At 38.7% G+C, this 26,505-nt stretch overlaps 1 protein-coding gene across 1 annotated transcript in view; it reads right to left on the bottom strand.

Moving 5' to 3' along the window:
* RLF (RLF zinc finger) overlaps positions 1-26,403 on the bottom strand; it is a 94,733-nt gene extending 68,330 nt beyond the window's left edge. Inside the window, exon 1 of the mRNA XM_059135563.1 lies at positions 26,132-26,403. Within this exon, the coding sequence (XP_058991546.1) occupies positions 26,132-26,368 (237 nt within the window). The 5' untranslated portion in view covers positions 26,369-26,403. The remainder of the gene's footprint in view (positions 1-26,131) is intronic.
* Between the last annotated feature and the right edge of the window lie 102 nt (positions 26,404-26,505).

Below are 26,505 nucleotides of genomic sequence, written 5' to 3'. Positions count from 1 at the left end.
AGTGGGATTTATTCCTGGAATGCAAGGATGGTTCAGTGTATGAAAATCAATCAATGTAATAATGATTAACAGAATAAAGAGGTAAACCCTCAAGATCACTTCAACTAGTGCAGAAAGAGCATCTGAAAAATTCAACAACTTTTCAAGATAAAAAACAATCAACAAACAAGGAACAGATGGAAACTATCTCAACATAAAATATAATCATAAATGAAAAACCCACAGCTAACATTAAACTCAATAGTGAGACTGAAAGCTTTTCCTTTAAGACTGAGAAAAAAAGGGATGCCTGGGTGGCTCAGTGAGTTAAGCATCTGCCTCCTGCTCAAGTCATGATCTCAGGGTCCTGGGATGGAGTCCGGTATTGGTCTCCTTGCTCAGTTGGGGGTCTGCTTCTGTCTGCCACTCCCCCTACTTGTGCTCACTCTCTCTGACAAATAAATAAATAAAATCTTTTTTCAAAATGCCCACTTCCGGGGCACCTGGGTGGTTCAGTGGATTAAGCCGCTGCCTTCAGCACAGGTCATAATCTCAGGTTCTGAGATTCAGCCCTGCATTGGGCTCTCTGCTCACTGGAGAGCCTGCTTCTCCTCTCCCCTCTACCCCCGCCTGACTCTCCGCCTACTTGTGATCTCTCTCTCTGTCAAATAAATAAAACCTTAAAAAAAATTTTTTTTCAGCCTTTAAAACTAAATTAATTAATTAAAAAATTAAAAAACTCCCACTTTCACCAATTCTATTTAAGACAGTACTGAAGCCTAGTGAGAGCAATTCCGCAAGAAAAATAAAAGGCACCCAAATCTGAGAGAAAGTAGAAGCACCACTGTCTGCAAACTACATGACTACATATGTAGAAAATGATAAAGATTCCACATTAAAAATCAACAGTGAGAATAAACAAATTCAGAAAACTTGCAGGATACAAAATTAACACACAAAAATCAGCTGATTTTTATACAATAACAATGAATAATCCGAAAAGTTAACTATTTCATTTATAGTAATATCAAAAATATAGTTAGGAATAAATTTAACCGAAGAGACTTGCACACCGAAAACTACGAAACTTTGCTGAAAGAAATCAAAGACACAAATAATGGAAAGACATGACATGGAAATGTTAACAGACTAGGAAACTTAATCATGTTAAGATGCCAATACTACCCAAAGCAATCTACAGATTCAATGCAATCCCTATCAAAATCTCAATTACTTTTTTTTTTTTTGCAGAAACAGAAAAATCTGTCCTAAAATTGTTATGGAATCCCAAGGGACCCTGAATTGCCAAAACAATCTTGAAAAGAAGAACAAAGTTATAAATCTCACGTTCCCTGATTTCAAAATCTACTACAAAGCCAGAGTAATCAAAGCACTGTATACTGGCAAGAAGACAGACATAGAGACCAATGGAACAGAGAGCCCAGAAACAAACCCTTACATGTATGGTCAATGAGTTTCCCCAAGGGTGCCAAAACCATTCAATGAGAGAAAGAGCAGTCTTCTCAACAAACAGTGTTGAGAAAACTAGGTATCCATACACAAAAGAATTAATTAGACTCTTACCCTATACCATCTATAAAAATTAATACAGATCAAAGAGCTAAATATCTTAGAGGGGCACCTGGGTGGCTCAGTGGGTTAAACCTCTGCCTTCGGCTCAGGTCATGATCCCGGGGTCCTGGGATGGAGCCCCGCATCGGGCTCTCTGCTCAGCAGGGAACCTGCTTCCCTTCCTCTCTCTCTGCCTGCCTGCCTCTCTGCCTACTTGTGATCTCTCTCTGTTGGATAGATAAATGAATAAAAATCTTAAAAAAAAAAATTCTTGGAAGAAAACAAAGGGGGAAAAGCTTCATGACATTGGATTTTAAAATGATTTCTTAAGTAAGACACTAAAAGCATGGGTGACAAAAGTAAAAACAAACAAATTGGATTATATCAAAACTTAAAACTTGTATACCCCCAAGGGGCACTATCAACATGGTAAAAAGGCAACACAAAGAACAGGAGAAAATATTTGTACATTATGTATCTGCTAAGTGATATATATATAGCAGTCTTGGGGCACCTGGGTGGCTCAGTCAGTAAGCATCTGCCTCCGGCTCAGGTCATGATCCCAGGGTCCCTGGATCAAGCCCTGAATCGGGCTCCCTGCTCAGTGGGAAGCCTGCTTCTCCCTCCCACTCCCCCTCTTGAGTTCCCTCTCTTGTTGTGCCTCTCCCTCTGTGTCAAATAAATAAATAAATAAATAAAAATTTTAAAAGCCCTTAAAATTCAACAAAAAAACAAACAACCCAACTAAAAATAAGCAAAGGATTCGAACAGGCACTTCTTTAAAGAAGATACACAAATGGCCAAAGAGCACATAAAAACATGCTTAACATTACCTATTAAGTAATGCAAATCAGGGAGTGGCATGCCTGGATGGCTCAGTTAGTTGAGTGCCTGACTCATGATTTCATCTCAGTCATGATCTCACAGGTCATGAGATCCAGTCCTGCATTGGGCTTCATACTCAGTGAGGCAGTCTGCTTGAGATTCTCTTTCCCCCTCCCCCAGCTCATGCATATGTATGCTCTCTCAAATAAATAAATAAATAGATAGATAAATAAATAAATCTTTTAAAAAAGAAGAAGAGGAGGAGGAAGAAGAAGAAATGAAAATCAGGGACACCTGGGCAGCTCAGTTGGTTTGGTTTTGGCTCAGGTCATGATCTTAGGGTTGTGAGATTGAGCCCTCCATTGGGCTCCACACTCAGTGCTAGTCTCCTTGAGATGCTCTTTCACCCTCTCCTTCTGCCCCTCTCCCACACTCGTGCTCTCTCTTTGAATAAATTAAATATTTTAAAAATGCAAATCAAAATCACACTGAGATAACCACTTTATACATTAGGATGGCTATTACCAAACAACACAAATCAAAAACAGAAAATAGTAAGTACTGGCAAGGAAATGGAGAATGTGGAACCCCTGTGTTGTCAGTAGGAATGCAAAATGGTGTAGCCATTGCAAAAAATGTCATGGTAGTTCCCCCCAAAATTAAACAATTATCATATGATCCAGTATCCACTTCTGGATATACACCCAAAACAATCAAAAGCAAGGACTTGATGAGGTACTTGTACCCATGTTCACAGTAGCACTATTTATAATAGCCAAAAGGTGGAGCAACCCAAGAATCCATCAATGTATGAATGAATAAATAAACTGTAGTATGAACACACTATGGACTCTTTTTTTAAAAAAGATTTTTATTTATTTGACAGAGATCACAAGTAGGCAAGAAGCAGGCAGAGAGAGAGGAAGGGAAGCAGGCTCCCCGCTGAGCGGAAAGCCCAACACAGGGCTCGATCCCAGTACCCTGAAACCATGACCCGAGCGGAAGGTAGAGGCTTTAACCCACTGAGCCACCCAGGCGCCCCACACAATGGACTATTATTCAGCCTTAAAAATTAAAGGAAACTTGGGGCACCTGGGCGGCTCTCTCAATTAAGTGTCTGACTTTTGGTTTTGGCTCAGGTTATGATCTCAGGGTTGTGAGACTGAACCCCGTGTCCAGCTCTGCAGAATCTTGAGTGTCTCTCTCCCTCTGCTTCTGCCCCCACCCCCACTCACTCTCTCTCTAAAACAAACAAAAAAATAAATCTTTTTTAAAAAAGGAAATGTGAAGGACACCTGTGGGCGACTCAGTTGCTTAAGCATTTGCCTTCAGCTCAGGTCACAATCCCAGGGTCCTGTGGCTGAGTCCCATGCTGCGCTCCTTACTAGCGGGGAGCCTGCTTCTCCCTCTGCCTGCTCTACCTGCCGCTTACCTTGTTGGTACACTCTCTCCCTCTCTAACAAATAAATAAAATCTTAAAAAAAAAAAAAAAAGAAAAAAGAAAAGGAAATTTGACAATGCTACATGGATGAATCCTGAAGACATTATGCTAAGTAAAATTAGCAAATCACAAAGAGACAAATAATGGTTTCCACTCCTATGTTGTTCCATAGTCAAATTCTTAGAGACAGAAAGAAGTATGGTTGTCAGAGGCTGGAGAGAGGGAGGAATGGGGAATGAGTATCTAATAGGTACAGAGTTTTGGTATGGGAAGATGAAAATATTCGGGATATAAATGGTGGTGATGGTTTCCTATCAATGCAATATATTTAACACCAATGAATATACACTTAAAAATGCTTAAAATGGTAAATTTTATATTATGCACAATTTTATATTTACTACGATTTTAAAAACACCCCAAAAGGTGTGCCTGGGTGGCTCAGTTGGTTAAGTGTCTGCCTTCAGCTCAGGTTATGATCCCGGAGTCCTGGAATTGAGCCCCACATCAGACTCCGTGCTGATCAGGGAGCCTGCTTCTCCCTCTCCCTCTACTACTCCCCCTGCTTGTGGTCTCTCTCTCTCTGTCAAATAAATAATAAAATCTTTAAAACAAAAACAAAAAAGAGTCAACTCCATGTCATTTTCAATTGGCAACTTTCAAGAAACATGAGTGAGCGAGCATACAACAGGAAGATGGGGAGGAGAAAAGGATAAATTCAAATACCCTCCATTTCTGTTTTAGTGAGTCATTATTACTAAAAGGACTGATCTAGAATACTTTTTAAGTTTGGAGATTTTAAAATCCAAGCCTTATCACACTGGGGAAAAGTATTACAATTTGGACCTAGCCACGTAATACAGTGAAATGCTACGTCCTGTGGTTGTGTTCTTATTGTTGAGGTTTGAGAGGGATGTGTTGGGGAGTCTGTTTCTGGACATAAACAGAGGTTCATTCAAACCTCTTACCCTCATCATTTGCCAGCTGACCTCTTTGGGTCTTGATTACTTTAAAATCTGTCACCTGAAACTGAGTATCATTTTCCCCCAGACATTATATAATATAACTTTTAATAATTAAGAGTTTAGTAAAAATGAAAAAAAAAACATTTTTCAAAGTACAGTTCTATGGCATTAAGTATATTTATATTGTTGTGCTACCACTATGAACATCTATCCATAGAATTTTCATCTAAACAGTAACTCCCTATTACTCCCTCCCTTCAGCCCTCTGGCAACCACCATTCTACTTTCTGAGTCTACTTTCTATGTGCAATACAGTTTTCATACTATATTTTCTGTTTGAAGAAGCAGTACAAGAACATGATAAATGGCATCAGGGTAGACAAATAGATCAGTGAAAAGAATAGAGTCCAGCCTACATATATATGGCTAAATGATTTTTTAAAAGGTGCAAAGGCAATTTCTTAATTCAATGAGAAAGCAGTCTTTTCAACAAAGGAATGCAATATTTAGATTTATTTTAAAAACATAAAAAACTTCCAACACCCCCCATACAATATACAAAAATTAACTTCAAGTGGATCATAGTTCTAAATGTAAAAGCTCGAACAAATTTCTGGGAGAAAACAGAAGAAAATCTTTATGGTCTTGAGACCGACAGATTTCTTACATATATAACATGAAAAACATAATTCATAAAAGAGAGCTGACAGACTGAACTTTATCATAATCGAGCACTTGTGTTCTTCAAGATATACTTTTTTTTTTTTAAAGATTTTATTTATTTATTTGACAGAAATCACAAGAAGGCAGAGAAACAGACAGAGAAGGGAAAGCAGGCCCCCTGCTGAGCAGAAGCCCAATGCAGGCATGATCCCAGAACCCTGAGATCATGACCTGAGCCAAAGGCAGAGGCTTAACCCAATGAGCCACCTAGGCATCCCTCAAGATACACTGTTAAGAGAACAACAACAACAACAACAACAAAAGCCACAGCCCAGGAGAATATTTTTGCAAAGAATATACTCAATTCCATTTTTCCCCTGACCCCATCAACTCTATGGTTATAGAAGGGATCAATTTAATAGAAATTAACCATGGCTTGGCTGCCTGTGTGCCCACCTAGTTACGCAGGACTTTTCCCTCCTGTCTTACCCAGTATTTCCTAGTAGTTCTTCACGGTATCTCACATGAGTTCACCAACAGTTCAGTCCAGAATGTGTGACATCCACCTCAACTCATCCTTGTGATTTGCTCCCTACAAGCAGGTAGACAGCACCTCAGGCTTTCCCCATTGGCCACATCACCACAATGCAATCTGTGTCAAGTCCAAGGGTATTCCCTCCAGAGTCCCAAGTGAACCACAGACAGAATGTGTATAACTTAGAAGTGATACAAATCACCATCCCCATTCTGCCCACTCTTTGCCATCTAAGCCTCAACATGAAAAAATATATATATTGTGTGTGTATACACACACACACACACACATAGATATCTGAAGGTTTGTGTCCAGAAACAGACTCCCACAACACATCCCTCTCAAACCTCAACAATAAGAACACAACCCAATTTTTAAATGGCCAAAAGATCTGAAAGGTACTTCACCAATAAAGATATAAGGATGGCAAATAAGCACATAAAAAAATATTCAATATAGTAACTCATTAGTGGGGTACCTGGGTGGCTAAGCCAGTTAAGCACCCAACTCTTGACTTCTGCTCAGGTCTTGCTCTCATCAGGTGAGAGATCAAGCTGTGTCAGGCTCCACACTCCGTGGGGCATCTGCTTAAGATTCTCTCTCTCCCTTTGCCCCTCTCCCCATTCACACAAGCACGTATGGATAGCTTCCTCTCTCTGTCTCTTTCTCAAAAATAAATAAATCTTAAAAAAAAAATTAGGAGCGCCTAGGTGGTTAAGCATCTCCCTCTCCCTCTGCCTCACCTGTCCCCTGCATGCTCTCTCTCTCTCAAAAGAATAAATCAGTCATTAAATAAAATAAAAATAAGTCATTAGGGAAATTAGAACCACAAAGAGCTACCAATAATTTCAGAATGGCTAAAGCAAAGACTGGCCACACCAAGTGTTGATCAGAAGGTGGAAAATTAGAACTCTCATACATTGTTGGTAGGCATGTTAAATGATACAACTACTCTGAAAAGACCTGTCATGTGATCCAGCCATTCAACCTAGGTATTTATCCAAGAGAAAGCATTTGTCCACACAAAGACTTATACTAATGTTCACAACAACTTTATCTGTAATAGCCAAAAACTAGAAATAAGCCAAATGTCTATCAATAATAGATGAATGAGCAAATCATGACAGAACCATAAAATAAAATGTATTAACAACTTGAGTGAATTTCAAAATAATTATACTAAGTGAAAGAAGTCAAAGACATTATAGAGTTTTATTTATATGAAATTCTGAAAAATGCAATCTAATTTATAAAGACAGAAAGCAGCTCAATAGTTGAGTGACGGTGGAAAGATGGCAAGGAAAGAAAGAGGAAACACAATGGAGTGAGAAAGAACTTCTAGGGGTAATGGGTATATTCATTATCTTGATTATTTCATGGGTGTTTGGATATGCCAAAGCTTATCAAATTGCACATTTTAACTAGGAGCAGTTTACTGTCTGTCAATTATACTTCAACAAAGCTGTTTTTAAAGACATACAGGCTATAGGGTGCCTGGCTGGCTCACAGTGGAATGTGTGCTCTTGATCTCCAAGTTTTAAGTTCGAGCCCCATGTTGGGCATACAGATTACTTAAAAATAAAATCTTTTTTTTTTTTTTAAGTAGGCGCCACACCCAACATGGGTCTTGAACTCATGACCCTGAGATCAAGACCTAAGCTGAAATCAAGAGCGGGACACTTAATTGACTAAGCCAACCAGGTGCACCAAAAATAAAATTTTAAAAAAAGACATGGGCCAAAAGTACACAAAAATCATAAAAGGAATTTAAATAAATTTTGTTTCAATTTTCAGATCTATCAGACTTGTAATTTTTTACTGTAAAAAATATAAAACTCCTGTGCATATATATAATGTAACAAATGAAAAGATAAACTGAAGATAATTCTAAGGTATACGACTAGTAAAAGATTCATGTTTAACATACATAATTTCATAAAAACTGTAAAGAAAAAGTTGGGGAGCCTGGGTGACTCAGTTGGTTAAGTGGCCAACTCCTGATTTCGGCTCAGGTCATGATCTCAGAGTTGGGAGACTGAGCCCCACAGCAGGCTCCCCACTTAGTGCGGAGCTTATCCCTCTCCCTCCCTGCACTTTTCTGCATGCTTGCTCTCTCTCACTTGTTCTCAAATAAATAAATAAAATCTTAAAAAAAAAGAAAAATTAAAGAAAAAGACAAATAAGGGATGCCTGGTTGGCTCTTGTCAGTAGAGCAAGCAAATCTTGATCTTTGGTTCTTAGTTCAAGCCCCACGCTGGGTATGGAAACTACTTAAAAATAAATTCTAAGATAAAATAAAATGGCAAATAACTCAACTAAAAAATAAGAAAAAGAAATTCACAGAAGAGAAAATATGAATAGCAATAAATATAACTAAACCTGTAACCCCTTACAAGTAAGCAGGAAAAAAAATTAAAACCACAATGAGATATCACAGTCCACCCATGCAAATGACTAAAATTTAGCTACACCAAGTACTGGAAAGAACGTGGGGCAATGTTCAGTTTCATATACTGATAAGTGGCACAACTTGGCAGTATTTATTATAGCTGAAGGCTATATGAACCCAGCAACCCCACTTTAAGCATATACTCTAAAGAAATTCTTGTACCCATGCATCTCAAGATATACTGGAAAGATGTCCACTTCAACAGTTAATGTAAATAAATGCCTCTAAATCCATTAATAAAAGAATGGACAAATGAATTATAATATACTTACATAATAAGACACTACATGCCACTGAACAATGAATGTGCCAAAGCTATAAAACAAATACAGATAAATCTTAGATACATTATGTTGAATTTATTTTATTTTTCCATATGCTGAATTAAAAAGCTGCTGAAGAATACATATAGTACAGCATTTAAGTAAAGCTGAAAAACACATAGAATACTACTACAGACTGTATTAAAATGCACAAATATTAAGTAAAGAGATGCAGCAAAATAATTAAATACCAAAATCAGGATGGTGGTGGAAGATAAAAGAACCTGTGAAAGGGTATATAGGTAGCTCCAATCATTCCATTTCTTAGGTCAGGCTCATTTTATACTCTCTTTACTGTTTTCTATGTTGGAGATATTTGACATTTAACATATGCTTCAAAGTTCTGAGCAAAACTGATTTTCAACCTAGATTCTTTCCCCCAGTCTAACACAAACAAGAGATAGGAAGAGATCTCAGAAAGCTACTAGAGAGTATTCCTTCACACCCAAAGTAAGAGAGTAAAAGGAGAAAAGGACACAGGGGGTAGGAAACAGAGAAGAGGGAGAAAAGAAAAGATGTTCTAAAACAACAGTTGATAAAATAAAAATGTATTTAAAAGGGTAACAGGTGGGGCACCTGGCTGGCTCAGTCAGTGGCTCTGATCAAGAATACAACTCTTGGGGACGCCTGGGTGGCTCAGTGGGTTAAAGCCTCTGCCTTCACCTCAGGTCATGACCCCAGGATCCTGGGATCGAGCCCCGCGTCGGGCTTTCTGCTCAGTAGGGAGCCTGCTTCCTCCTCTCTCTCTGCCTGTTTCTCTGCCTACTTGTGATCTCCATCTGTCAAATAAATAAATTAATTAATTTAAAAAAAAAGAATACAACTCTTGTATTCTCTTGATCTTGGGGTTTGAAGTTTGAGCCCCACACTGGGTATAGAGAATACTTAAAAATAAAATATTTTTAGAATGAATGGGTCAACCAGGAAATTAAAGAAGAATTTAAAAAATTCATGGAAACAAATGATAATGAAAAATATTTTTTAAAATAAAAATAAAAAGGCAAAAGGTTAAGTACAAACCATATAAAAACCCAAGAAACAAAATGAATGCCCCACTAACTCATGCAACACATAATACTTTAGTAATTCATTCAAAACTTTTTCTATACATCACTGCTTTTTATCTTGGATATCCTTTCATACTAATACCTATAGCACTATCTTATCTGTTTAAATTTTACTTTAAAAAAATACTGAAATACAACAAAAATGTAAAATTCACCTACAACCCAACCACTTTAAAATTTTGTATGCAAGAAAGAAGTGAAAAATCACACTTGTATTCCATCTGATTCCACTCCCAATTTCCAACTTCCAAATAAACCCTAAAAATATTTTGGTACAAATGCCTTAGGTACATAAACAAAAGCTTTCCAAGCTCTTTGTAATAATCTCCTGGGCTCAAATGTCTTACTGGTTTTGTGGTGTTCAAAGGGTACTTAATTTTTTGGCATTTCCAAGCTTAAAGTAAAAATATTTCTGCATTCCTACTCTCCCTGAAATTAGTAAGGTCTTCCCTTCTTAACCATATACTTGCTTCAATTTTTTAGCTTGGAACCAAGGCCAACAAAGCGGACTACAGAAAAGTGGCAAGGAAAATTATTTATTTATAATTTATACAAACTGGAAAAGAACAATGTTGTTTATTCAAACCCACTTATATTAGACCTCAAAATTATTAAGCAATAATTAAACATGGAATTGTTTCACTTATAGTCCTCTTACCTAAGGGCAAAAACTAATTGGAAGATGGATAAATACATATGATCATCAAACACTGACTACAGCTCTACTGTAGCAATAAGCAAACGTAACATAAAAATTGTTTAATGTTTATCTTCTCCACTACACCATAAACAAGGAGGGCAAGAACCATAACTGGTTTCTCATCACTGTAGACCAGAACCCAGCATATTGAGTAGTATATAGCAGGTATTCTATAATGACTTGCTTCTGATGCTTGGTACTATTTTTAAAGGATTTGCTAACTTATTTTTGAAGTTTGATTAAAACAGTTTTTGAGGGGCGCCTGGGTGGCTCAGTAGGTTAAGCATCAGCCTTCGGCTCAGGCCATGATTCCAGGGTGCTGGTATTGAGCCCTCCGATGGCTCCCTGCTCATTGGAGAGCCTGCTTCTCCCACTCCCTCTGCCTCTTGCTCTGTCCCCCTCTCTCTCTGTCAAATAAATATATGAAATCTTTAAAAAAAAAAAAAAAGTTTCTCAGATACACATCTTTGATGAGAGTAAAATATGACTGTATACTAAAACAAATTCAGGGGTGCCTGGGTGGCTCAGCGTAGGTGAAGCAACTGCCTTTAGCTCAGGTCATGATCCTGGGGATCCTGGGATTTAGCCCTGTGTCAGGTTCCCCGTTCAGCAGAGAGTCCGCTTCTTTCCTTCTCCCTCTGCCCCTGCCCCCATTTGTTCATTCTCTCTAATAAAATCTTTTTTAAAAATTCTAAATAAATATGTAAATAAATAAAACAAATTCAACTAAGTAGATTTGGTTCCAAATTCTCACTACTTCATTCAAATCCTACAAAGGAGAGCAGCATAATATTGAACAAACTGCACTAATGAGAATTTTTACAAGGAAATGGTTAGATCCTATTTTTTAGATGGCTGTTCACAGATTAATGATATGCTAGCCATGAATTTTGTTTGGTGGTAAATAAATATGTCAATGTTCAGAATTTTTTTGATACTATCACCTATTTGAATCCTCACCCCACATCTTACAGTGAGGAGTTTCCCCCTTAAAAGTTTTAAGCTGGAAAGGGAGTGAACTAGGTAACTTCTAAAGTTCTTCCCTCAAACATATGATTATGAAAACATGGCCACCTTTTACCTAGGAACTCAAATTCAATGTGTTACAAATTCAAATCACTTTTGGTATGTATGGATTTCAATAAAATGAGATACATAATTTAAATGCCAAACAATAAACCAGGTTAAAACCAATAATCAAGGGAATATTACTATGCAGAATGATCTATTAAACAGGTCAAACTCATTATTTCCACTAGATATGGATCCCAAAGGGCATCCATATTGTTTCAACATAAAAAAATATTACTGTAAATTGCACTTCCAGTCTGCAAAGCTCATCACTGGCTCTCTGAATCTAAAACCACATTGCAAATGCTCTATAAACATCTAGGAAACTTTTTTCTTTTAATGAGCTGTATATCGACAGGAAAATGGTGGAAAGCTGCCCTACAGGAAATACTTTAAAACATCATTCAGGATGGAAATGAAATAAAGAAGTTGACACACTGGGTGCCTATCTGCTACCAAAAGTTATGCTAATGGCAATGCTATACTGTCCCACTTAATATTCACAATCACCTATCAGGGAGCTTTCTCTTACCTCCAAGTAAGAAGATGATCTTCAAGAAGAAGATCCAAGGCAAGGTTTAAGGTCACAAGAATGTTAGATAGCGTATTTAGAGTGAAATCTCCTAACTTCTATTGGATATGCTATCCATTTCATAAGACAATAAAACATAAGAGAGACCAAAGTTCACGTATGCACACTTACTGATAGAACTTTGTGGGATAATTTCTTTTGTATTTAACATATTCATTTATCAAGTCCCTTACACACTGAAATAAAATTTCACTCTGAAGGAAAAAGCCAAATAAGGACAATGAACATAACTAATGTAAACAAATTACTTCAGTTCAAATTAGTACAGTGGTTTCCACTGGGGTGGGCATTTATATTACTATTGCTTACCAGCAATAACCTACTAAGGGCAGAAATAAGTATTAACATGTTAAATGATTTTCAAATATTTCTTTTTTTTTTTTTTTAAAGATTTTATTAGAGCTCGCACACACGCACAAGAGGGGTGAGGGGCAGAGGAAGAAGCAATCTCCCGCTGAGCAGGAAGCCTGATGTGGGGCTCAATCCCAGGACCATGAGATCATGACCTGAGCCAAAGGCCAATGCTTAACCACTTAACCCCCCAAATTTCATCACATTAATATTTTTCTGTGATTGCTTATAATATAGGCACTGCATTAATAAAAGATTTATTATTCATTTATTTCAATAAGGATAACAAATGCTTGGAGTTAGAAAATAATCTTTGGCAAATGTTTTTCAACAGAAAAATTATGTAATTTTGAAGGAGAATCAAACCTTAAAAATTATCTCATTTAAGCAGCAATCTGAAACCCCCAAAATGAACTGATTTAGCCCAACTCATACATCCATTCAGTGGCACCTTACTTAAAACACATAAAAATAACAATATAAGAACAAGTTAGCTAATGGAAAGCACTAGGGTCTTACCAGTTACTCAGCAATGACTTAAGTCTTTCTAGACACTAGTAGCACTGGTATATAACATCAATAAACATTTGCTGGAAAATGACTACATGGGCATTTCTCACAGCAACAAGCAATCACTAATTTGTATCATATATTCCAACAGCTTCAGGTTAGGCTGCAACTAACTATGCTTCTTTAGAACCTTTTCAAAGCAGCATGGACTCTGAAGATTACATCATCACTCTCTAAGACTAGACAATCAAAAATTTTTTTAATGTCTTTGGCCCATTTTTATTTATTTTTAAAGATTGTATTTATTTGTCAGAGAGAGACAGAGAACACAAGCAAAGGAGCAGCAGAGTAGGCAAAGGGAGAAGCAGGTTCCCCGCCGAGCAAGGAGCCCCATGTGGGACTTGATCCCAGAACTTCAGGATCATGACCTGAGCCAAAGGCAGCGGCTTAACTGACTGAGCCACCCAGGCATCTCTAGACAAGCAGATTTTAGTGACTTTCATCTAGTAACATTTTATTTTTTTTAACTAATAACATTTTAGGGGCGCCTGGGTGGCTCAGTGGGTTAAGCCGCTGCCTTCGGCTCAGGTCATGATCTCAGGGTCCTGGGATCGAGTCCCGCATCGGGCTCTCTGCTCAGCAGGGAGCCTGCTTCCTGCTCTCTCTCTCTCTGCCTGCCTCTCTGCCTACTTGTGATCTCTCTCTGTCAAATAAATAAATAAAATCTTTAAAAAAAAAAAAAAACTAATAACATTTTAAAATACAGGTATGCAAAAAAACAAAAAGTAAAGACAAATGTCAAGTATCTAATACACATAAAAAAGCATGCAAATGCTGTTAAGATGAAAATTAGTAAAATGGTATGAGAGCAATTACTTGCCACTATCAGACTGGCCAATATTAAAAAGGTCAATAACACCAGTGTTAGCAAGGATATAGTCAAACAGGGACTCCCAAACACTACTGACAGAAGTACATATTCTGCTTTTTGTAGGCCAGTATTCAACAAAATTTAAAATAAACATTCTCTTTAATACAGTAATTTCAATTCCAAGAATTTATGCTATAGGGGGGCATCTGGGTGGCTCAATGGGTTAAAGCCTCTGCCTTCGGCTCAGGTCATGATCTCCGGGTTCTGGGATCAAGCCCCGCATCAAGCTCTTTGCTTCTCCCCTCTCTCTCTGCCTGCCTCTCTGCCTACTTTTGATCTCTGACAAATAAACAAATAAAATCTTAAAAAAAAAAAAGAGTTTATACTATAGGTATTAATAACCACTGCTTAATGTTTAAGGATGTTCACTGCAACCTTATTTATGATAATAAAGAAGAACAATGATTTAATTATGGTACATGCTCAATGTGTGTTGATATAGAGAATTGTTTTCAATATACTAAATTAAAATCTGAATTGCAGATTTGAGTTTTTAAGAATACACAAGAGATTTAACTCTTCTGGGAGTGACTAGAGGGACTGAAGGCAGAAGAGGGCTTTTACTTTTTCCTTAAGCCTTCCTTTAACACTACAGATTTTCTATATAAAATCACTGCTTTTATAGTTAATTTTTTTTTTTTTAAGTTAAAAGAGTATTGAGGGGTACCTGGGTGGCTCAGTCAGTTCTGCAGCTGCCTTCCATCAGGTCCTGATCCCAGGGTCTGGGACAGAGCCCTGAAACAGGCGCCCTGCTTAGCAGGGCGCCTGCTTCTCCCTCTCCCCCTCCCTCCACTCATGTTCTCTCTCTCTCTCTCTCAATCTCTCTAAAATAAAAATACTTAATTAGGGGCACCTGGGTGGCTCAGTTGGTTAAGCCTCTGCCTTCAGCTCGGGTCATGATTACAGGGTCTTGGGATCGAGCCCCACATCAGGCTCTCTGCTCCACGGGGAGCCTGCTTCCTCTTCTCTCTCTCTGCCTGCCTCTCTGCCTACTGTGATCTCTGTCTGTCAAATAAATAAATAAATAAATTTTTGAAGAATATATTTAATTAATTAATTTTAAAAAGAGTGCAGAAGGCTTTGCTACCTGCAGAATTTAAAATCAAGGGTGTTTTTCAATGGAATACTATGATTTCTTTTTTTAAATAGTAAATGTGTAAAATGTGTATATTCCATGAGAAAGATGTCTGTATTACTTTTTTTTTTAATTAAAGATTTTATTTATTTATTTGACAGAGAGAAATCACAAGTAGATGGAGAGGAGAGTCAGGCAGAGAGAGAGAGAGAGGGAAGCAGGCTCCCTGCCGAGCAGAGAGCCCGATGCGGGACTCTATCCCAGGACCCTGAGATCATGACCTGAGCCGAAAGCAGCGGCTTAACCCACTGAGCCACCCAGGCGCCCCTGTATTACGTTTTAATATATAACCTCAACACTATTTTTCTAAAAATGTGTGTGTGTATACACACACAAAAATTTCATAAGTATACATTCCCAAACTGTTCACAAAAAAATTCTGTAAGTATACATTCCCAATCTGTTAACCAAAGAAAACTATTAATCTAGAAAAACACAGTACTGAAGTATAAGGCTATGTGACAACTGTCATCCTTTACTGGCTCTTCTTTTACACTGTTCTGGTTTTTTACAATTAGATTCTATTCATGAATTCCTTAGACAATTAAAAATTCCAATCTTTAAGCAATCTTGAGAAAGAAAAACAAAGCTGCAGATATCATAATTCCAGATTTCAAGATCTACTACAAAGCTGTAGTGATTAAAAAGTACGATACTGGCGCAAATACAGACATACAGATCAACGGAACAGAAAAAAGAGCCCAGAAATAAAGTCACGCTTATGTGGTCAATTAATATATGATGAAGGGAGCAAGAATATACAATAGGGAAAAGACAGTCTCTTCAATAAATGGTGCTAGGAAAATTGGACAGGTAGATGTAAAAGAATGACAATGGACCACTTTCTAACACCATATACTAAAATAAACTCAAAATGGATTAAGGACCTAAATGTGTGGCCTGAAACCATAAAAACCCAGAAAAGAATATAGGTATCAATTTCCCTAACACCAGCCCTACCAACATTTTTCTGATATATATCCCAAGGCAAGGGAAACAAAGCAAAAATCAACTCCTGGGAATATATCCTTTTGCACCACAAAGAAAACAATCAACAAAAAAAAAGAAAACCTACTGAATGGGAGGAGATACTTGCAAATGATGTATCTGCTAAGGGATTAATATACCAAATATATAAAGAACTTAAAACAACCAAACACCAAAAAAAACAAACAATCCTATGAAAAAATGGGTAGAGAACCTCAAGCAAATTTCTCCCCAAAAAACCATATAGATATCTAGTCAACAGACACATGAAAAATTGCTCAAGAGCTCTAATTATCATGGAAATGTAAATCAAAGCCACAAGGAGATATCACCTTACATCTATCAGAATGGCTAGAATCAAAAAGACAAGAAATGACAAGTGTTGGTGAGGATGTGGAAAACAGTATGGAAGCTCCTCAAAAAGTAAAAATGGGGGGGGCACTAAAAATAGAAGTACCAAAAAAAAAAAAAAAAAAAAAAAACCCCAACCAACCCCAGAAGTACATTATGACCCAACAATTCCACTTCTGGGAATTTACCCAAGGAGAACAAAAACACTAACTCAAAAAGATAAATACATCCCTGTGCTTACATAGCATTATTTACAATAACCAAGATATGGAAGCAATGTTAAGTGCCCATCAACAGACAAATGCATATACATACATATAATAGACTATTACACAGCCATAAAAAAGGGGTAAGATCTTGCTATCTGCAACAACATGGTTGGACCTAGAGGGTACTGTGCTAAGTGAAGCAGGGCAGACTGAGAAAGACAAATAACAAAGGATTTCATTCTCATGTGGATTCTAAAAAAACAAAATAAATGAATAAACAAATAAAAAAAAGGAGAATCAAACCTATAAATAGAACAGAAGGCTGCCAGGGGAAGGGGGGTAGGACAATGGGAAAAAAAAGGTGGGGGGAGTGGGAGATACAGACTTTTGGCTATAGAATGGGTAAGTCATGGGAATAAAAGGTACAGCATAAGGAACATACTCACTGACACTGTAAAAACGTTGTATGGCTGACGGGTGGTAGCTATACTTTTGAGCATAGCATAACATATAGAGAAGCTGAATCACTACATTGTACACCTGAAACTAATGTAACACTGTGTGTCAAGTATACTCAAAATTTCTTCTTTAATACTTACATATACACACATACTGTATACATATTTTTCCAAAAATCAGACTAATAGACCAAGCTATTAATAATGAGATTACATGGTGGTTTCACTTTCTGCATTTATACATCTTGTCTTAAGCTTTTAGAATGAGCATGTATTAGAGTCACAAAAATTTTAAAATGTAGATATTTCTTTTTTTTTTTTAAAGATTTTAGAATGTATTTATTTGAGAGAGGATGAGAGAGAATGTGTGCACGTCCAAGTGGGGCGGGGTAGTGGGGAGCAGAGGAAGAGGAGGAAGGAGACTCCAGGCTGAGCAGGGAGCCTGATATGGGGCTCAATCCCAGGACCCCGAGATCATGACCTGAGCCAAACAGAGACACTTAACCAACTGAGCCACCTAGTGTCCCCCATATTTAATTTTATTACTTTAAGATATATCTTGTGCATTTTAAGCATACATATTTAAAAAGCAAATTTAAGAAAATGAAAGCACAATTAAAAATATGCCTATTTTATACAACCATATATCGTAAAAATGCAATTTCCAAACTAGGTCATTCACTCTATCATATCTGGTAATAATTCCTACATATGTCCACTTTAATAAAGCATTACTGTAGTGGCTAATGTGACACATTCAGGCTATTTCCCTAGGAGTAAAAATACTATGTAACCAAGTGTCAGCACAAAAACCTAATAGATCACCCCAAAAAGGACAAGCAAGGCATTAAAAAAACATATTAAAGAATTCAGACACAGCACAAAAACGAGAAGAAAGAGACAAATACATTCATAGTTCCCCAGCTAGCTATACTGAAGAAATTCAGGTAAAACTAAATGAATAACCCTGAACTCAAGATATGTCTGAAATAGAATTCAATCTCAATTTCAAAAAAATTACAATACATTGAAATATTTTTCATATGGGACAGTATGTATAATTCAAAATTTGCAAAAACTTTAAAGGGAAACTTTTTTCATAAAAAATAGTATTATCATGTTTTAAGCTGAAACTGGGGAATCAAAATTCAGTGGTATGTATACATGCAGCAATCCACTCTTCCCCAGTGATTTACTTTGCTATAATGAAAGAAAAACATGGAATTTGGGGTTGATATCAGGTTTAGAACATGGCAAAATGTTAAATGTTCTGGACCTGCTAAGTTTGGCAAATGCTGCACACTTAATGCTCTCTGGGAGCATTAAATTAATGTGTAAGACACATTAAAAAATATGTATCCCAACTTATATGAACACAGAATCCTTAGTTCAAGAAGTACTTACTAATACATAAAACTCATGGAACAAAACAGTTTAGGAAATGCTGATATAGGAAAGAGAGCATGGTCTTAGGAGTCTGAAGACTCTGCCACAGCTTACTAACTGTGTGACCCTGGGAAAGTTACTTAACCTCCCTGTGCCTCAGTTTTCTATCTGCAAAATGAAAATACCACCATCTACCTGAGTGCTTTGGCACAAAAAAGAGGACTGACTGATAAGTAAATAAATAGTCCCTCTAATTTTTCATGTAATGGTTAATATGTTGGCTTTAGTGAGCAATCCAAGTTTGAGGAATCTATTTTTTTATACCATCTTGCTCAATCCCATATCTATGTTCAAGTTTTCCAGTTTGATGTCAATCATATCCAAAATAAATGTTTCAATCTGGCTAAGTAAATCCTGTTTCAAAAAAGTCTTTAAATGTTTGTAGAATATAGACAACCATGGGAAATTTTTTTTAAAGATCTTATTTATTTATTTGACAGAGAGAGAAATCGTAAGTAGGCAGAGAGGCAGGTAGAGGGAGAGGGGGAAACAGGTTCCCTGCTGAGCAGAGAGCCCCATGCTGGATCCCAGGACCCTGAGACCATGACCCAAGCCAAAGGCAGACGCTTAACCTACTGAGCCACCCAAGGCAGACGCTTAACCTACTGAGCCACCCAGGCGCCCCAACCATGGGAAATTCTTAAGAAGCATAAATAAGGGACGCCTGGGTGGCTCAGTTGGTTAAGCAGCTGCCTTCGGCTCGGGTCATGATCCCAGCGTCCTGGGATCGAGTCCCACATCGGGCTCCTTGCTCCGCAGGGAGCCTGCTTCTCCCTCTGACTCTGCCTGCCACTCTGCCTGTGCTCGCTCTTGCTCTCTCTCTCTCTGACAAATAAATAAATAAAATCTTTAAAAAAAAAAAAAAAAAAAAAAAAAAGAAGCATAAATAAAATTAATTTCTACTCTTCAGTAATCAAGATACAAAGATACAAAGAATAAGAATGGATCTCTGCTGGGAAGCAACATAAACTGGTTAACCAAAAATGTCCCTATTTCTTAATAAAGACAGGTGCAAGACTTGTTACTCTCAAGAAGTCTAGTCAGGGATTTAAGGAAGGAAGGAGATAAAAGATTAACAAATCCTGACTGAATACCCATTAAGTGCCAGGGACAATTCTAGGCACTGGGTAAACAGTCAACACCTTCATGATGCTTACATTCGAAATGCAAGAACAGACAAATAGACACATTTGTCATAAGATATCAGATAGTAGTTGGTAATTTAAAGAAATAGAAAGCAGTGTTAAGGAGCTGGAAGAAGATGCAAAAGCTTTGTTTTAGATAAGATAGTCAAGAAAGGCCTCTGGGAGACGTGACAGTGTCTAGAACTAAGTGAAAACAAAGCACACTTTAGTTTACCGATGCCTTCACAGGCTTGAAGTAAGTGGTGCTTTCTACTAGACTTTTTATTAACATTGTTCAGAAGAGCATGATCCACAGGGAGATACAGAAATCACTACTATAAAAGAGACTGGGTGGTACCAAGTAACTGATAGCATCAAAGTTCCCACTGCTTCACAAGTCCCATTTATAATTACATTTTGGTCATATGTAGTACAATGTTAGCTTCTGCCATTATAACTACCCGTCATCCAGTCTCTATTTAGACATCTCCCAAGAGAAGGCAGCACAAAAAGAAAAGATAAAATATTAAAAATCTTTTAAAATAAAGAGTTCAAGAGCTTTAAAGTTTTCATGGCCACCAATCTCAAGGAGTTAGGAAGACTGATCCCCATCTCAACATCTTCGAACTGTTGCCTTATTCAGCTGCTAACTCTTCCTCAATACTATAATGCCTCCAATTTTCTCCCTCCAACAACACTATTCCTCATTCCGGACACGTAAATGTGTACATTATTATATGAATGGAGGCTAAGTTGACAAGGTATGTTTCCAAGAAACACGCAAAGTTTCCTCTCCCGTTCCTTTACAGTAATTTCTTATGATAAAGTTGCTTTTTAACATATCAGATTTTACATCAAGTGTTCCTTTTGAAGTAGTCACCTCTTGAGTATATCATTAAGTTCTACAATGGAATTCATTCAACAAATTAGTTTTCTGTGCCAGGCACTGTATTAATTGCTAGGTACCAAGTATACAAAAAAGACTAAACAAAATCCCTACTCAGGTTGGTTTACTAGTCAACAAGAGACAAAGAAAGAAACAACTATTCAGGTACCACACTTACATAAAAGATGCTACTGGAGTATATTAAGTGAAAGAATCACCTCATTCTGTCTGCTGAAATCAGGAAACACTTCTGAAAGACGTAACATCTAAACCTGGTCTTAAAGGATAAATAGGCAGATGGGGAAGGAAGGACCTTAAGGTTAATGAGGCCAACTGAGAGAGATACTGTAGTGAAGGTAGACTCCCTCCCACCCACCCAAAAGGAAGCTGGAAAGGTTGGAGATGGGAGCTGGGAAAGGGGGAGGCAGTGGCCAGATTCTAAAAGGCTTTGTCTGCCAGGCTAGGCTATTAAGTCAGACTTTTATCTTGTCTTTGGTGTAAGAAACCATTTAAGAATTTTAGGGAATAAAGTGCCTAATGAGATTATATTTACAATTTAGAAAGAACACCAAAATGGACTGTAGATGAAGCCAGTCAGAAAGCAAGAGAGATTAATGAACAGACTGCTCCAATAGGACATCATGAAGCCTGAACTAAGACAGTGACAGAATGAAAAGCAAGAGTTAAAAGCAAAGGTATGTACAAAGTGTCAAAAAACACAAACATCTAAGAGGAAAACTATCCAGTGAAATCAAAGAAAGCTTCACAGGAGGTGGTATGTGCCATGGGCCCTAAACAAGGAAAATTTGCTATACAGAAAATGAGAGTAAAGGACAGAGGACAGAGAACAGCACAGTGGGAGGGGAAGACAGAATGCTTAATGACCTGAGATCTTGTAAAAGTAGTAATTCTATCCTTTTGGAGATCAAGCAGTTGGTAAATATTTACTGAAAGCCTAAGAGGGATCTTGAAGAATCAGATGAAAATTAAGATCACCCTTCCCAAAATAATGCACTTGGAAATTTACAGGCAAAATTTTAGTAACAGGAGTAATTGAGATGGCATTTTGGTCCAAGAATTCCAAGTTCAGTACCGCTAAATAAGAATAGGATTATGGGGGCACCTGGGTGGCTCAGTGGGTTAAAGCCTCTGCCTTCAGCTCAGGTCATGATCCCAGGGTCCTGGGATCGAGCCCCGCATCGGGCTCTCTGCTCAGCGGGGAGCCTGCTTCCTCCTCTCTCTCTGCCTGCCTCTCTGCCTGCTTGTGATCTCTGTCTATCAAATAAATAAATAAAATCTTTTAAAAAAAAAAAAGAATAGGATTATGATGATGGGATTGGCTAGGCTAAAAGCTGATAAGTAAACTGGGAGTAAGGATGAAGACTTTTTATTCTAAGGCTAAGAAATCTGGAAAACTCAGACAATTTCAGGAACACTGAGTTTACAGATTATCTTATTTAGTCCATACAACAATACATTTAATTGGATAAGAGTAAGTACTATTATTATTCTATCTGTCAATGAGAAAACTAAGGGTTAAAGAAAATAACATACCAAGGTACCTCTCTAGTTTAAGTGGTGAAGCCTGTAGGCCTATCTGCTTTAGACCCTTTGAACTCAATTACTAACCTAGGAGAAACTTAAATATATGCCTTACTTATTTTAACACTTAAAAATCTACAGGGCGCCTGGGTGGCTCAGTGGGTTAAGCCGCTGCCTTCGGCTCGGGTCATGATCTCAGGGTCCTGGGATCGAGTCCCACATCGGGCTCTCTGCTCGGCGGGGAGCCTGCTTCCTCCTCTCTCTCTCTGCCTACTTGTGATCTCTCTCTGTCAAATAAATAAATAAAATCTTTAAAAAAAAAAAATCTACAAAGTCGGGGCACCTGGTTGGCTCAGTGGGTTGAGGCCTCTGCCTTCAGCTCAGATCATGATCCCAGGGTCCTGGGATCAAGCCCCGCATCAGGCCCTCTACTCAGTGGGGAGCCTGCAACCCCCTCTTGCTGCCTGCCTCTATGCCTACTTGTGATCTCTCTCTCTGTCAAATGAATGGATAAAATCTTTAAAATAATAATAATAAAAATTTTAAAAAATAAAAATCTATAAAGTCACTATTAGCCTACCACCCAAAAGTTTTTCATATAAACAAGGTTTACTCATAAAACTACTTTGGTATTCTCATAGTATAATCATTCGCTCAATAATTTCAAGTTTGTTCAGGTTACTTAAAAAGCCTTCAAAATACGTATTACAAAGAAAACTACCAGCTGTATAACTTTAGGAATCATGCTGCCCCCCCGCCCCGCCCAAAAAAGCAAAAACTTGAGAGGATATTATCAATTTTTCAACAAACCAGAGAAAGGCTTTTTTCTGGAGTTAATCTTATCCACACCGTTTGGAAGACAATGTTTTCAGAAAAGGAATTAAGGGAAAGGAGGGAAAAGCCACATCCCATAGTCACTGAATACAAATATTCCCTGAATACAAGTTGATCTAAGTATCATTTTCTTAGTAACTATTACTTCTGAAGTTTCATTTTTTATCATCTTCACAAACTTCTGAAAATTGAAAACATGCCCAGAATGAGACAAGCTCTCTATCCTTTCATATGTTGGTTTATTTCTTGATTTGGTGCAATTCCAAAGATAGAGCCATACTGCAAGAGCTGGAGAGAATATGGTCCCAGCCTGTTGCAGGAGGAATCTACTTGGTACAACCTAAGTCTCTGGAACACTTCTAAACTAAATACCTGATGGGGCACCTGGTTGGCTCAGTTGGTTAAGCATCTGCCTTTGGCTCAGGTCATGATCCTGGGGTTCTGGGATCAAGCCCCAAGTCTGGCTCCCTGATCAGAGAGGAGTATGTTTCTCCCTCTGCCCTTCCACCTACCTATGCTCTCTCTCTCTCTCTCAAATAAATAAATAAAATCTTTAAAAAGAAAAAAAAAACCTGAACACCTGATGAAAATATTTTGTGGCAGGTAAGTATCCAAGAGAACACAAGTCAGGTTACTTATCTTTAAATATTAAGTGCTTCTAGAGGGCATGGTCCTGTCGCCAGCACATAGTGCAATGTCAGGCACACCACAATGAAGGGATGAATAATCTTATTCTGCCTTTCAAATGTGAAACCAGGAGCTATTCAACCAAATTTGAATGGTGACATTGTTCCTCCATCATAAAATTATGAACAAGGACACCCTGAATTGATTTTATCTTGGCTATTGAAAAAAAAAAAGTGACAAAAATATTGTGGCAAATATTGTGAAGAGCTGTCTATAAACTTTCTAGTCTATTGTTTGTATAAAGCATTACAAGGTGATAAAGACCAGAAAACAAAATAAATTCCATAGGCACAGTTTGCCCAACGTTATTAGCTAATAAGTGGAAAAGTCACAATTAGGACACAACTAGCTCTCAATCCAATGTGCTTCCTATTATATCAGTCATCACAGAAACATTTCTCATTTATTAGTCCAAAAAAAAATACTTTGGGAAAAATTTTAGGCAAAAGGAAAACTCGTAGAAAAGACAGATTGCAAAAGTACTTTCCTTCTGAAATTCTTCTGTGCCCTGACATTTCTAGGTGTCACCAAGACTCAAGACATTTAAACATTCAGTTAAAATGAGATAGATGAGAGCCGCAAGTACTATGCATGAAGAAAAAAAGAAAGAAATTTTATGTGTGTGTGTGTATATGTATATATATATATAGTATCCTCTGACAGACTTCAATTTGACTAGTTACATCCATTCTTGTTATCCTTCTATGATGACAACACAAACTTAGAAGGCTTCCCCCAAATCTACATCTTCTCATCATCCTCACTCTTCCTCCTTGTCCAATTAGGTCCCCATTCTCCCAAAACTTCGGTTTTCCTTCACATCTCTACCTTTTGGCACCGAAATGCTCCACTCCCCTCCCTTCCCTCAACATTGCCATGATGCACTTTTATCCTTTCAGCCATAGGGGCTTCCTGGACCACCCTATCTAAAGCGGCCTCTCCCAGTTACTTCTAAGTTCATGACTACAAATCACAGTTAAACTTTTAATTGATTTTTACTAGTTAACTGTCGTTCCCATTAGGATGTCCCATGATGGCTTTCCCCTCTACATTGTCTCTACAACACCTCCTTTTCCACCATTACCAAAACTGATTTTGGAAATAGTTATTTCTACCACCTCCTCCCAACTGTAAGCTCATCAAGGTTGTAAAGTGCCGCCTTACTCATTTGCTCAGCACCTAGTGAAGTGCCTGACACCATCCAATGCATTCAGTAAAAGTTTGTTAAAATAAATGTGTGTAATAAGTGGGAATATTCATTAATAGAGAAAAAGCAAAGAACAATTACACCTCAACACTTCCTAGTGCAGGGAAATGCTGTAGGGTGTAGACATAAAAACTGTAATGATACACTGTATTAGCAAGGACAAAATTCCATTTGAAGAGATGAGGTGTCTCTGGCTCCGCAGAGAGGAGGTAGAAAAGCAATCAAGCAAGTCTACTTTTTATTTTCCACTGGACCACCAGAGCAAATTGTCCCCTAAAACTACAACTTTGGAACACTGCAATTTATTCAGCAAACTCAACTACTCATCAAGTGTCCAAGCACCGACATACTACTATTATTTTGCATTCTCTAAGATACACCAGGTGAGGAGCAGAGGGTTGGCCCTGAAACATGGTAGAACAAACAGCAGAAGTAATAACGGCAGATCTTTATAGAGAAAAATCTCGAAATGGCCATGCAGACCAATCTAAACATACCAATAAATATGTAACCACAGGTTAGGACCCATTATAGCACAAAAATGGTCATACCACTACCAAAAGAGACCACACTCCCTCCACCTTACTCAATCCTCTTCTACTCAAAGATCGTAATAGCCACTACAAAGCTCAATAGCCTCATTCCTGGTAGCACAAGCCTCAAAGGAATACAGGAGATGCGAAAAGAACCGCTTCACAGTCTCCCCACTCCCCGCCTCAAAAAAATAAAAGAAAATAAGAAAAAATAAAAAACCAAACAACCAATGGGCTCCACAATCCCTAATGAGAAAGCCCCAGACGCCTTTCAAAGCCAACTGTCAGACCTTTTAGGGGCCCAAATGACGTTGACTCCAAAGATAAGTCTCTGGCCACAAAATATATCTCCGGATAACTCAGGAAAACCCAGGTTTTCCAGTTTGGAGATATGCACTCAAAAAAGGATCTCCCAGCAGAACGAGCAATCAATCTCTCAGGAGGCAATGGCGCTCCAACCACCCGGCAGGGGGACAGGCAACGGCGACAAGGCACGGCCCTTCCAGGGAGCCGCCGGCGCCCTCCGGGCTCTCAGTCTGGCCCAGCACAACCCGCCCTGGCGGTGGCCAAAGTCGGGCAGTGGTGAAGGGGGGCCAGCGGTCGAGCTTCCCGAGCTGGGCCTTCCCGGCCCGGGGGCGCGGCAAGACGGGAAGGTGGCGCCTTTCAGTCCGGCCCCAGCTGCGGCAACGGATCGGGGGCCTCTTCCCCTGGCCTCCCCACCCCGCCACCCTCACCCAGCCAGTCAGCAAGCCCCTCACCTGGCAGAAGCTCCGGCAGTAGTTCAAAGATGAGACCTCCGACACCTCCTGCTCCCTCAGCTCTGTCTCCAGCTGCCACAGGCACGGTCGCAGTCCCGGGGCTCCAGGCGCCGGAGATGCAGGGCGATGACCCCGAGCCATGGACTCAGTCTCGGTTCCGTCTCCGGCTCCCGTTCCCGCCGGAGCCTCAGCCCCGGCCCCGGCGGCGACGGCGGCGTCTCCCTTTCCGTCCGCCATCTTCCCACGGCCCAGCAGCGCGTAGGCAACCAAGCCACGTGATTCAGCCCCGGCCCCGCCCCCGGCCGACCGCACGTGGTGACGCACTCCTTGGCGACGCGGGCGCGGGACGGATTCCGTCACTGGGTCTCAGGGTA

Source organism: Mustela lutreola, chromosome 10 (genome assembly GCF_030435805.1).
Source record: "Mustela lutreola isolate mMusLut2 chromosome 10, mMusLut2.pri, whole genome shotgun sequence".
Lineage (NCBI taxonomy): Eukaryota > Metazoa > Chordata > Mammalia > Carnivora > Mustelidae > Mustela > Mustela lutreola.
Note: the sequence above shows the minus strand (reverse complement) of the source record. Positions and strands in the feature narration are given on the sequence as shown.